Source organism: Piliocolobus tephrosceles, chromosome 1, assembly GCF_002776525.5.
Source record: "Piliocolobus tephrosceles isolate RC106 chromosome 1, ASM277652v3, whole genome shotgun sequence".
Taxonomy (NCBI): Eukaryota; Metazoa; Chordata; class Mammalia; order Primates; family Cercopithecidae; genus Piliocolobus; species Piliocolobus tephrosceles.
The window spans coordinates 147,916,167-147,929,994 of NC_045434.1; the positions used below are offsets into that span (position 1 = coordinate 147,916,167).

At 34.5% G+C, this 13,828-nt stretch overlaps 1 protein-coding gene across 2 annotated transcripts; it reads right to left on the minus strand.

The window, feature by feature from the left end:
• Positions 1 to 3,568: 3,568 nt before the first annotated feature.
• On the minus strand, positions 3,569 to 13,816 carry FPGT (fucose-1-phosphate guanylyltransferase). 2 transcript variants are annotated; one of them, XM_023209407.2, is made up of 4 exons: positions 13,608 to 13,768; positions 11,918 to 12,085; positions 10,367 to 10,459; positions 3,569 to 7,674 (listed from the first exon to the last, which is right to left on the minus strand). In XM_023209407.2, the coding sequence occupies exons 1-4, from the start codon at positions 13,753 to 13,755 to the stop codon at positions 6,233 to 6,235; spliced, it is 1,851 nt and encodes a 616-aa protein (XP_023065175.1). In that variant the 5' UTR covers positions 13,756 to 13,768; the 3' UTR covers positions 3,569 to 6,232. The 2 variants fall into 2 exon arrangements, with proteins under 2 accessions (XP_023065175.1, XP_023065182.1); XM_023209414.2 differs by having other exon boundaries at positions 4,823 to 7,674; positions 13,674 to 13,816.
• Between the last annotated feature and the right edge of the window lie 12 nt (positions 13,817 to 13,828).

The following is a 13,828-nucleotide window of genomic DNA, read 5'->3' on the forward strand; positions in this document are numbered from 1 at the left end:
AAATTTGCTACACATAAAATTTGTGTGAGAAGGCCTTTTTCTGGAGAGGATATGGTGATGCCCTAATTGTGAGAAAGAGGAAAAGTTTAAGACTCACATAGTGAAAAATAGGTGCTCAGCTCATAGAATTATGAGAAAATCACATGCAAGCCCAAACAGAACTAACTCAACAGAAATGGAAGCTTACAGACCAAAGTAATTATGAAGATATATGATCTTCAGGAATTTCACAGATATTTGAGAGAAGTTTTTGACGTCTATGGGGTTTAGAATAGAGGTTCAACTAACGTTGCCTACATCTAAAGGGAAAGCAAATTTCCAGGTGACATCTGATTACACGTAGCAAATATGAAAAAGGTAAAAAACAACATTGTGGGTGGTAAAGAGATTGCAGACTATCACCAGGCAAAACTTCATGGAGAAAATAAAGTGTAGAATGTCAGAAAGTAGTATGAATCTTTGTCCTAAAAGGTAGTCTTCAGGGGAGCAAAATGGGATACAAAAACAGTACTAAATTAGTGAAGCAACGTTGAGATGGCCACAGTATTCCTTTTTCTTTCAATGCCTCATACACCTCAGTGCCAATCTTTTAAATCTTTCCTTTGTAGGCTTTCTGTAACTTTGCCTTCATGTGCAATTATAAAAGTCAGATCATTCTTATTACAGCATACAATAAGGCATTATGGGTTGTAAAAAAAAACTTGCATTCGTCTAGATAACAGTGGTAGCTGAACAAGTTGAGAGAGGTGGATGGATTTTGGTTGTTTTTCATATTCATGTGTTTTTCATTTCATATGTTTCACTTATTGAAAACAGGATGAAAAGGATGAGGGGAAGTACCTGAAGAGTCATGGAAAATTTCCAGGTTTTTGCCTTGAACAATTTGGTGAATGGCTGTGTCATTTATCTAGATGAAAAAGATTACCTTACTTGATAGAGAGAAGATTAGAGCTCTCCAAATAGAGATGCCTATGTATTTTTTTCCAGTAAGGGAGGGATACAAAGCAGGGAGGTACATACCTGAATCTAAAATTCAGTGTTGAGTATATTATGACGGCTAGTACAACTTAGGTTTCATTGTAGATGAAACTAGGCTGACTACATCCTGATGAAATAATATGGCTAAGAGAAGTACTGTTTTTTGTTTTTGCTTATTTATTTTTATGTTATGGAAAATTGCAGCACGTTTGTAGTCTAGGGATACATAATCGAAGACAAAAGAAACATGGCTAATTTTGTAAATTGCTTCTTCTCACTGAACTCATGGTAAATATTTATTTTGTATTGAAGAATCACCTGTTGCAACAAGTAAAAAAGAATTACTCTAAAACGTTCTCCTTCCTTCCTCATAGGCTAGCTTCCATAGACAGCTCTTTATTCGACTGGATAATGCTTAATTAGAAGCTCTATCAACTTTAACCAGTCATAATGAGTGATGATCTTTCTTATTCAATTTCATTAAAGATTGATCCCAGTGATATATAATTAGTGCATTTTTAATTTATGACTTGTCAGTGTGCCTGTACATTTAAAATCTGAACTTGGGCCACTTGATCTATTCATAATTATTTCTTTGTGTAGTCCAAGTTTTCTAGTTCTAGAAATATTTGAAACTTCTCTAAAGAACAGCATATTGACAGACATAATTTACTTTCTCAAACCCCAAGGCTAAAAATAATAGGAAAAAAACCACTCACGTAAACTTCATTAAGCAGTGCAACATTTCTAAACCTGCAAATGAAATGAACACTTACTTGATTTCGACATAGTTGTATTTTAAAAGATTTTTTTTGCCTCAAGATGTAAATGCCTTAATTCTATTCTGGGCGATGTGACACTCTCCTACAAGGAAGTGGTAAATTAAAACTCACTTGAACCATCTGAATGTGCTGCAGAGAGAAAAGAGTGGATACTGGTAAGAAAAGAAATAAAAAATCATTCACATGTGCAGATTACTTAGCTACGATGTGTTGGTTGTAGCAAAGATTTTAAAAAGCATTTAAGGAGGCTGGAGATTCAACAAGCATATCAGTAACACATCATAAGCCAGTGGCCAAAGAATATAGACATTTTAGTTTAGATTGTTTCAGAAATGCACTGAAGCACAATTGAAGGAGTGTAATTCTGGCACAGATAGCTAGGAAATGACACTAGCAGATGGATTGCACTAGTCTATAGCAATCAGAAATGAATTGCTGTGTGAATGGTTGAAATTTATATGTGCGATGGCTAAGAGATTCCTGCAGCCAGAGGCTTCAAAAAGATAGACTATTTATCCGAGAAGCCTAAAATAAAATGTTAACTCTGTTAGTATCAATCAGTTACTTGCATGCACAATAATACTCTTGGGATGAACATCTTCAGACATAAGTGTCAACAATCAGGCTGATGTGCAGGTAGTTGATAATAGTCACTCATTTACAGGCATCTTCCCTCTACACCCCCAATCCTCCAAGTATCAACACAGTAGGAAAATCAGCAGCTTTTTTAATTCAATTTTCCCAAATATTAACCTGACCCAAAGTTGTCATCTACTAAACTACAGCCAAATTGGCAAGTTTGAATGACATGGCAAGTTTGGTTTGTTATGGCTCACATAGACAGCTCTTCCAGGGATAGAACTAGTATTCTTCAACCAAACTGGCATGACTAGACTTTCATTATGCATAAAAAAAACCTAAGCAGAAGTTTCTGTATATACAGATAAATGGAAGCATGAGGAATGAGATTATGTTACAGAATTTGGCACATTAGTATTGGAGGAAGGAAAATATGACAAAGTTAAATGCAAGGAATGTTAATAATTTTACTATTAGAATTGTGTTCCTCAACCTCAATAGAAATAGGCTTTGTCTAAACAAAATTTAGAGGCACAGAAGACTCAAGTTAATTAGATATATGGTTGCTATTATTTTTCTTGCACTAAGCAAATTAAAAAGGTCTTTAACAATTTAGTTCTTGACACAGATGAAGACTTGATTTAGATGAACAAGGAAAAGAGCATCTGAAATCCTTTAGCTGGTTTTGAGCTACTAAAGAGTTTTCACTTCTCTCCATTGTAATTCTGCTAGGCTAGACTGAGGTGCCTCCAAGGTGCTCAAGTCCAGAAGGCATCATGATGTATGTAAACAACAACTCTGATTTTGTGCAGTTTACTTAACAGCTATATGTGACAACAGGCGGTTTTGATTTTGGCTTTATTGCTGAATTTGGTAATCTTAACATTAGGAGTACTGCGTAGCTACGGAAGATGACTAGATCATCCGGGGTTGCGGGAATTAATCCTGGATTCATGCCACCAAACTTTTGACGATTTCAGAGTATCACTTGGATTTTTAAAGCTTTATTTCAATCAGTACACAGTGATACATATCTTTTATTTCTGCTTTGGTTAGAGAATAAATGCCTAAGGTAAAAGATTATTACCAAATGTTGAATTTTTCTCATGCCCTTGTTGACAGTTATTAAACCACCAATAAGTTTATGGATTATAGTTACAAACAATAGCAGGATTTGACACACTTGAGTATATGATGTAAGTGCCATGATTTTATAAAAATAAAAATTATAAAATGAGACAAAATGTTTAATTTCAAACTTATACATGTAGGTCTTATTTTTCTATTGCTGTTAAAATTCAGAAAAAAAATGAATCTTTATTGGGAGACTAAATGAAAAGCCTGAAAAATTAAGATTGTTACAAAATTTGGTAAGAATTTCACTTCTTATCAAAAATATACTTCTCTCTCATCATGTACACTACATCCAGGGATTAAATTTAGGAGTGACTTTTTTTTTTTTGTTTTGTTTTGCCTAGATCCTTTTATTAAAACACACATTTAGGTTAGAATCATTTCCTAATTCATCTTTTGTTCTCCACATTTCGACATCCCAGAAAACAGAATGTGCCTTACAAATGATAGTATAATAGCTATTAGTCAGGCAGCAATAGTCATGGAGTTGTTACTTGCTCACATGTGAACTTGGTCATATCTGTGTATATGACTGTCCTTTCAGTTGAATTAGGTACACTATTGGTGGTATGTGTGTGCTACTGTACACCAAGCAATACATCTCAGAGCAAGAGACCTTGATAAGTCCTTTGAACAGAACCATTTCAAAGCAACTAGAATCCATGCATTGTGCAGGATTATGGTTAAAATTCAGATTAGGTAAAATACAGTATTGAGCACTTAATAAACATATAACATCCTCTGAACACTCTGTAAGTAAATAAATGTTAAACAACAGTTATCATATATTTTCTTCAAAAAGAATCTTGAAAAAGAAAAAATAAACACACAAATACCATATTTGAGGGCTTCAGATGTTCACTTCTGGTTTACTAAACAATAATTTTCATATTAACATGTTAATATGACATCAATTTGTGACAAATCAATCACAGGTCCGATCTTCTAAGGACCTGTGATTAAACTGAAGCAAAAGTGAAACTGAGTTTTGTCAAACAGAAGGGTATCAAAACTTGCAGGAGTGTGGGTCTGCAGTTAGGTAAAAAGAAAAAATCCAGACATAAGTGTGGTAAGAGCACTCAGGAAATACAGCCTTACCAATAACTCCGAAAGCACAGAAGGTACTAGGTGGACGTATGCATATCAATAGCTCTGAAAGTGCTGAAGAGTTTGAATGTGAAGCTGTAGAAATTTCTTGATGATATCTCAGTATTTTACTTTTTTTGTTATTTTATATGTACATTCATTCAATATTTCACTTTTTTGTTATTTGATATGTATATGCAAGAGGGTTAAATAAAAATCTGCATTTAAAAACAACTAAAAGAGATCTCCAATAAATATGAAAATTTCAAGTAACAAAGCATTGTGTCATGTTTTATTGTGTTTTTCTTAATGGAACATAAAATAATAGTGATTCTTATAATTGATAGCACTTCAGATTTGGTAAAACTACAATTCTGAACATTTAGTGAATGACAAACACATAACATCCTCTGAAAAATCTGCAAGTAAATCAATCATTTTTACACAATAGCTACCATTTATTTGTATCTTATCCTTGGGAAAAACTTTGGAAAAAAAAACACACACACACAAGTACCATAACTGAGGGTTGTAGACAAGTTACTTCTAGTTTACCAATTTTTACATTGACATGAAGTAGCACAGACTAGTTATTTCATTAAAAAAAAAAACACACTGACCAATCTTTTCTCTATTACACTTTAGTATGAAGACTTTTCACTTATATGCGTATACCAACATAGAAATACATAACTTGAGATTCCAGCCAATTTTTATTTTCTTGAAACTTTATCATCTGTGTATTATCTAAGTTTTTCCATTTTCCTGCCTGCTTCTTGATGTCTGCATTTGGACCAATTATTGTTTCTCAGCATCACCAGTGTGTGGACAAAAAATAAGATGAAAAGTAAATTCAGTTCATTTGGTAATTTCAGTTTTGTTAGAAGGACTGACAGGAGATAATACAAGTAAAGTCTATAGTGAAATTATATGATTATTGATGAATTTCAATTATTACTACCACTTTCCCCACAGATAACTGAGTTTTGTGCACATATGTGTGTGTTTTCCTATGGAATGGAACATAAAGGAAAAAATTAAATATATACAAACACATGTTCAAGTGTATAATACATATGTACTTTTAGTTTCATTTTGATAAAATTAATGAGATATGAAATTTATCATCAATTTCAGAGGTCTTTGTATCTAGTTATTTATCAACTAAAATAATCACAATATATTGGGCACTGAGTGAATGTGTCAGCTATGGATTTGTTTCTGAAAAAGTATTTCTACACTACTCTGAACATCCTACAGTATGCCAGTTTTATTATTCAAAATAGAATTACAGTTGAGGAGAGAAGTGCCAGTGAATACTTAGAACTTCACTGGGTCAAAAGCCTCAAAAAAGATGGAAAAATTCTAAAGATATGCTTAGAAAATTACCTTTAAAACTAATTATGTGAAAAAACAATGCTCCACAAATCAATCATTATTAAAAACTAAAATACTGATATACATCCAAAAAATATCTATTTTCTCAACTTAGTCTTGAAATATTTTTCTTCAAAAATGATTTATATGTACTTTTGTGCTATTATTATTATGCTACAGGAATTACATTAATACAATTTTCATTAATTGAGTTCAGTGAAACAAACAGCCTACAGAAAATACCTATCTCTGGAATGTTACTCAAAAAGGCAAAGTGTACAATATTTAAAATGTCTCTAAATCAAATCGCTTTTTAAACTGATTTCTAGAAAAATTTGTTCCCTGTAAGTTATCATATCTTCTACATCTTTGTAGATAAGCATTTCTTCAATGGACAACAACTTATAGCTATTCAGGCTGAATGCTGACTTGTTCTTAACAGCATTTAACATCTTTAGGGATGTTGTAACTGAATCACTCAAAGAAGAACAAACTGGGAAAATGCGTGCAGTCCACAAACTCAGACACTTCTTGTTACCAGAGAACAGTTCCTCTGTAACTTTAAGATTCCAAACCTCTAAGCATGACAGGAAACAGACTCCAAAGAATTGAAGTAACTTTATATCTGACAATGTTTTCACACTCTTTTTCAAGTTGTCTTGCACTCCGAATGCCATAGTTGAATACTTTAAGCATCTATTCATCTTTAAACTTAAGGAACACACAAAAGAATGTGCAGGGAGGGCAGCTTTTGTTGGGAGATAAGAACCACTAATAATGCAGTTTTCCCCAACTGAAACATCAGGCCCCAATCTAGAATACTCCACAACTGAGCCAGGTGCTACAGAACATCTTGAATCCAGTATGCTTTGAATGATACAGGATGTTTTGCAAGAGCATTCTGGTATATCTGGAAAGATACTAAAAGTTATGGACTGTAAGCCGAGCTCTGACTTTAAACTGTTATCTGCGGTAAAGTAAAACAAATATTCTTCGGTTGTTCCAATGTGATAAAATTTGGAGTTATTAAGAACAATAACATTTAGTGATGTTCCTTTAAGAAGATGAAATATTCTCTGCCTCATTTCTACCAACTCTGACCCTTCTTTAACGACATTTGATGTGTTTCTGGTGTACTCCACAGTTGCTCCAGGTCCTAAAGCCTGCAGAAAGTCACCATAGGCATCTATTTCACAGCTCAGTGTGCCTATTTTTTCATAAAAAGCAAGTAACAATTTTGCTGATTTATGATCCATATAAAATAGGCTATCTGTGTAGACATAGTCAGAGTCTACTTTAAGATCGGCAATGTCACCCCCAGCAAAGTCCTGTTGACAGAAAATTCCAGGTCTACACACAGCATTAAATTGATACATCTTTTCTATGCTGGGCTTATGAAGGAAACGATGGCAAGATCTGTATTCAAGGTCTCTATGTTTTAAATCATCAAAAGGATCTAAGACAAATACTCCATGTGTGGTACCTATCGTCAAACTAGAAGGATGAGCTAAAGCGGTAAAGCCAGGTTTGTCAAACCTAATAAACTCAAATTCTCCAATACTATAAAGTTCAATATCATCTGCACAGGTAACCAAAATTCCAGGATTCATATGTAAGGGGAAATCAATGTACATGGCTAGTTTTAATTCTAGCATCTGATAAATGGGGTTACCAAGAGGTAAAGCAGTGAAAATTTTTCCCAGAGCACTTGCATTTGGAAGTCGTTGACTGTAGCCACCTATAAAATTAAAACAAAATAACCATTTAAAAATATAGTATTCTTTATAAAATTTTCAAAACCCAGGGTTTAATAACCTGTAAGTTATAAATCAAAATATATTTAAAGATATTTAATATATACCATGTGTTACTGTAAATCAGGAAAGAATAATGAAATCCAGATTACAAATTCAAAGAGAAATTCTCTTGTTGCTATTTGATATAACACAATTTTAAAAACTATAGGTCAGGAAAAAATTTAAGTATACTGTAGAATCTGTGAAATGTTTTGAATTACATGTATAACAAACAAGAAGGACCATGGCCCAAAACATGATGTTGTATCTACATTTTTTTTCTTTTTTTCTGAGATGAAGTCTTACTCTGTCACCCAGGCCGGAGAGCAGTGGCGCGATCTTGGCTCACCGCAACCTCTGTGTCCCAGGTTCAAGTGATTCTCCTGTCTCAGCCTCCCGAGTAGCTGGGATTACAGGTGCCTGCCACCATGCCTGGCTAATTTTTGTATTTTTAGTAGAGACGAAGTTTCACCGTGTTGGCCAGGCTGGTCTCAAACTCCTGACCTCAGGTGATCCACCCACCTCGGCCCCCCAAAGTGCTGGGATTACAGGCGTGAGTCACTGTGCCCAGATTGTATCTACATTTTAAACAACAAATTTCAACCAGGTTTAGACTTCTAATTAAGAATCTACTTCACAGAAAATAAAATTATAGAAAACTAATATACTAATGCTAAAATACAGTCATTTGCTTCTTTATAACATTTCGCTCAAAGATGGACAGCATATATATACGTTGTCCCATAAGATTATAACGGAGCTGAAAAATTCCTGTCACCTAGTGATGTTGGAGCCACTGTAAAGTCATAGCATAATGCACCACTCAAGTGTTTGTGGTGATGCTGGTATAAACAAACCTACTGTGCTGCCAGTTTACTAAACCATAGAACATACAATTATGTATAGAATACAATACTTGGTAATAAATGACTATTTTACTGGTTTTTGTGTTTACTATACTATACTTTTCATTGTTATTTTAGAATAAATTCATATGATATATACAAAAAAAAGTTAAGCATACAATGGCCTCTGGCAGGTCCTTCAGCAGGTATTTCAGAAAGCAGCATTGTTATAGGAGATGACAGCTCCTGAACTCTAGTAGGACTACAGAGGTAGAAAACAGTGATACTGATGATCCTGACCCAGTGTAGGCCGAAGCCTACACTGTTTTTTTGTCATCATTTCTAACCAAAAAGTTTAAAAGGTAAAAATAAAAACAACGGAATAAACCCTAATGATATAAAGAAAATATTTTTGTACGGCTGTACAGTGTTTGTGTTTTAAGTTGAGTATTATTACAATAGAGTCAAAAAGTTAAAAAAATTAAGAAGTTTATAAAGTAAAAATGTTATAGTAAGCTAAGGTTAATTTATTACTGAAGATCAATAATAACATGTAAAGCACTTGGCAGCACACAGTATATTGTTCCACAAAAGGGAGCTAATAACTTTCTATTTTTTCTTTTTTCAAAGACCAGTCAATAGTAAAGTTTAGTACTAAGAATTATCTATTTCCAAAAGCAAAAATAAAAAAAAAATCTAACTATGCATTTCCTGGTATGTAATTTAATTTTTACTAAACTGATAATAATAATTATTTTATTAAATAAAATTGTAAATTAGATTTTTTTAACACATTTTTAGTCTTCAAACCAGAACTTGGATGCTTTACTTTGACATCATCTTTACAAAGAATCATTGTTTTGTATGTAAATCATAAGAATGAGAAAGTGCTTTGGAAGCCATGTAGACAAACAACTCTAAAATACCTGTCCCTGGACTGGTGTCAGTTCATGACAGTTTTCATGAATCCCTTAACATACAGAGAAAAACAACAAAGGTTTTCATGTAACCAAAATTTTCGCACAACTAAATGTATTCAATTTAAAAGGTTTCTTTATTATGAGGCTATGTCCTTCCTACTTTTCTGTTTTAAAATGTCTTATTTTATCTGTGTGATTTCTCTCTTATATATTTACTTGTTCACTCCGTATATTGTCACATTTTCCTTTTATTTTTAAGCATTGTGGCCTCTGGCTACCAATAATGACACAAAAATGCAAGATAAAAAGTACTGGCAAAAGTCTAGCAATGACAGTGTTAAACCGGCCTTCCCTCAAAGCAAGAATCCCCATTAAGGGAGAAAGAGCATTAGGTAAAATAGCTAATGCATACTGGCTTAATACCTAGGTGATGGGTTGATAGGTGCAGCAAACAACCATGGCACACGTTTACCTATGCAACAAACCTGCACATGTACCCTGGAACTTAAAATGTAAATTAAATTTAAAAGAAAAGTCCCCACTAAAGCATTCCTGGGAACTATTCATATTTGAATGAGTTGTCTTAGGAAAATAATTTTCTATATACATACCCAAAAGAAAACAATATTCATAAAAGGTTGACAATATATGTGATCTACAATTTTACGAGTAAAATTTGTGAAAACCACTATACTACTTACAACCTAAAAAAAAACATGAAAATCATGAAATATTTGTTTTCAAAGCAGAATAACTTCAAAGATATTTTTTAAAAAGAAGGAAAGTGTTTGCAAGACAGAAAAAAGTCTCTAAAGTATTAAAGGTGGAAGACTAAAAAGAAAATGTAAATTAGTAAAGTATAACATTACCAGAGTGAATCAATAGGATGGTAAAAGAATTCCATTTATCTCCATATAGCTTTTCCAAACGTTGAAGGGCACAAAGTGTTGATCCTCCATTTCCTTAAAAACAAAGTTAAAAATGCACAATTTATTTAATAGAAACCTACTAAAACTTTGTCATGATGGTAAATTTAGGTGTTATATAACCTTGAGGATTTGCCTTTCAGGAATAATTAAATAGATGGACACCAAAGGTATTGGCAATAGAACAAAATTAAAAACGTCTCATAGCAAACAACCAATCAATAAATTAGCAATGAAACCCAGACAACAACCCTCAGTAATAAATGATGAGGTAATATTCTCCCCAAAATAGTAATTATAAGAAAGAAGAAATAATAAATTACACAATCTGTAACATTAGAAGACTGATAAACATAAGCATTCATACAGAGTTACAAATCACAAAGCCCATTTAAATAATTCTCCCAAATGACACAATCAACAACACAAGTTAAGAGTTCCTTTAGAAAAAAAGATTTTTAGAACTTGAATTCCAAAAAAAAATTTTAAATATAACTACCACACTAGTTATCTTGGGCCAGTTATTTAACTCTCAGTACCTCAGATTCTCATCTACGGAAATAATATCATGCCTGTAATCCCAGCACTTTGGGAGGCCGAGGCGGGCAGATGCTGAGGTTAGGGGATTGAGACCATCCTGGTTAACACGGTGAAACCCCGTTGTCTCTACTAAAAAAAACAAACAAAAAAAAACTAGCCGGTCGTGGTGGCAGGCGCCTGTAGTCCCGGCTACTTGGGAGGCTAAGGCAGGAGAATGGTGTGAACCTAGGAGGCGGAGCTTGCAGTGAGCCAAGATCGTGCCACTGCACTCCAGTCTGGGCAACGGAGCAAGACTCCATTTCAAAAAAAAAAGAAATAAAAAAAAAAAAAAAAAGAAATAATAAGAGTACTGACCTCATAGTTGTAAGGATTAAAATAACATTGGCTAATTAGAATAATACTAATGTCATTTACAGATATCCTATCTCTGGTATCAAGGGGCTTCAACTTTAAGTATCACATAGAAAATAGCCTTCAGAAAAACAGCGTTTATTTCTATCTGCAATGGAAGGTCAAAGGGCAAAGTTGACCTAAACTAGGGTTTTCAAATATATGTATTATGATATTTAAGCCATGTGACAGTGTTCTTTTGCATTATGTCCTCAAAAGGCCAGGAGTATTTTTTCCCACTACTTTGCTTTCTTCATGTAAACTGCTGGAGGAACTTTGGAGTGGAGAGGACCTTAAAAGCTCTACTGATAAGGTCCAAAGAAGTATTCCTATCTGAGTAGTGTAAATTTCATAAAAACTAATAAAATTATCTTTTAAGTAACATTCTGGAAGTTTTTCAAGGTAAGTCATAATGGGTAAGAACAGTTGCTATTCCTTTTATCTTTCTAAAAAAAGTGAATTTATGTTCAAATTTTAAAGTTTATAAAGCTGTGGGTAGAGATATGCAGTTTATACACTGTAAGTCACAGAAAAGCTTTATAAATCTTACCATAAAGCACATACCAATTTTGGCTCCAGCAGGATCTACAAAAACGTGATACTGAACTCCAACGGGTAACTCCTTTCTTTTCAGCTTTTCTGACAGCTGTTGGTTGTAAGCAAGTTCCTGTTTTTCATCAGCCGCTGTTATTGCAACTATGTCCCAGAATTCTCCAGGTGCTACCAGTTTGCCTATTTGGAAAAGGCAAGCAAATGCCAATAAAAATTATCAGAATTTTCTAGTTGCCATACGTTTGCCTACTTAGAAAGAAGAAAAAGAAGGTAACATCTATTACCATCTTCCAAAATGTATCTTTGGCTTTTGAGAGTTAGGGAATAATCAGTGGTGCATTAGTATGATTCAAAATAGTTACAATGAGGACTGTTCACAAGTTCCTTTTTTTTCTCTCTTTATCACTCCCTCCTTTTATGGTCTACAATCCAATTTAATTATAAATGCTGAACGATATAATGTTTCTTGATTAAGAGAGCGACTTTTAACTTGCCAAAGACTATTGCCTCAATTCTTCAATAAGAAGAGGAGACAAACAAATCTCCAGCGTTGCAAATCAATTCTTACGTATCAGGGACAGTGTTAGGTGACTGAGACAGACACAATCCAGGCCAGGCGCGGTGGCTCACGCCTGTAATCGCAGCACTTTGTGAGGCTGAGACTGGCCGATCACGAGGTCAGGCAATGGAGACCATCCTGGCTAACACGGTGAAACCCCGTCTCTACTAAAAGTACAAAAAATTAGCTGGGCGTGGTGGCGGGCGCCTGTAGTCCCAGCTACTTGGGAGGCTGAGGCAGGAGAATGGCGTGAACTCGGGAGGTGGAGCTTGCAGTGAACCCAGATAGAGCCACTGCACTCCAGCCTGGGGGACAGAGCGAGACTCGGTCTCAAAAAAAAAAAAAAAAAAGACACAACCCAAAGATCCATTCCATCAATGCTGCTGTCTACAAATGTGGGTACTTTATTTTCTATTACTTTAATATAAACCATGCAAACTTACATAGGCTGTTAGAAAACAAAATTCTGGATAACAGAAAGTCCCAACTCTCTGATGACATCTTTAAAAGTCAGTCTGCACTTTTAGTAGACCGTTGTAATCTCTTTATTGATAAACAAAATGATTTATCGTTTTAATTAGTTAACAAACAGAACCTGTCAGCTAGAATCTAATAGTACTGAACATTTTACTGTTATCCAAGTATTAGTCCCAGTATTTTTTAAGCAGTCACTGCATCAGTAACCACTTTTATTAGCCAGTTGTACGGGGATTAAGTGGTATAGCCAATTTTTTGATAACAAATTTCTTCCTTTTTTTAATCCATAATTTCTCCATGCTCTGTTACTCCCTCAACAAACGTTTACATTACAGAAGTAGATGAATGTAATGTAAACAGTGAAGTTTACATTAGGGGGTTGGGATCCACTCATAAAGGTCAAAATACTGTGCTTCATATATTTTAGATTTATTTAAAGTAACTTTTATTAATGAGCTAATCAATGCATAACTTCACCAGATTTTCTTTCTTCTTCTTCCTCCGCCCTTATTTTAATATCTATACTACTAAGAATAAGCAACAAGCACGTCAAGCAGGGACAATGAAAAGAATAAAAAAACTCAAAAGGATTATTAGCTAGCTACTCCTGGGGGGCGTCACAGGCCTGCAGATGAGAAGCAGACGGGAAGTGACAGTCCAACAAACCTCCTGGCACGCAAAAGCACCCTCCCTCTGCATTGCCCAGGAGAACTCGGATGCCTTCTCTGGTACCTCTCAGCTCGGAAAACCTCCGCAATTTTCGCTGGGTGGCTTCTCGCAGCGATATTTCCGGAGGGTCCCTAGCAGCTGCCATAGCCACACCTTCCCTGAGACCGCGCCGCACAGCACGCATGCGCTCTGGGGTGCGCCGCGGTCCGGTTATTTCT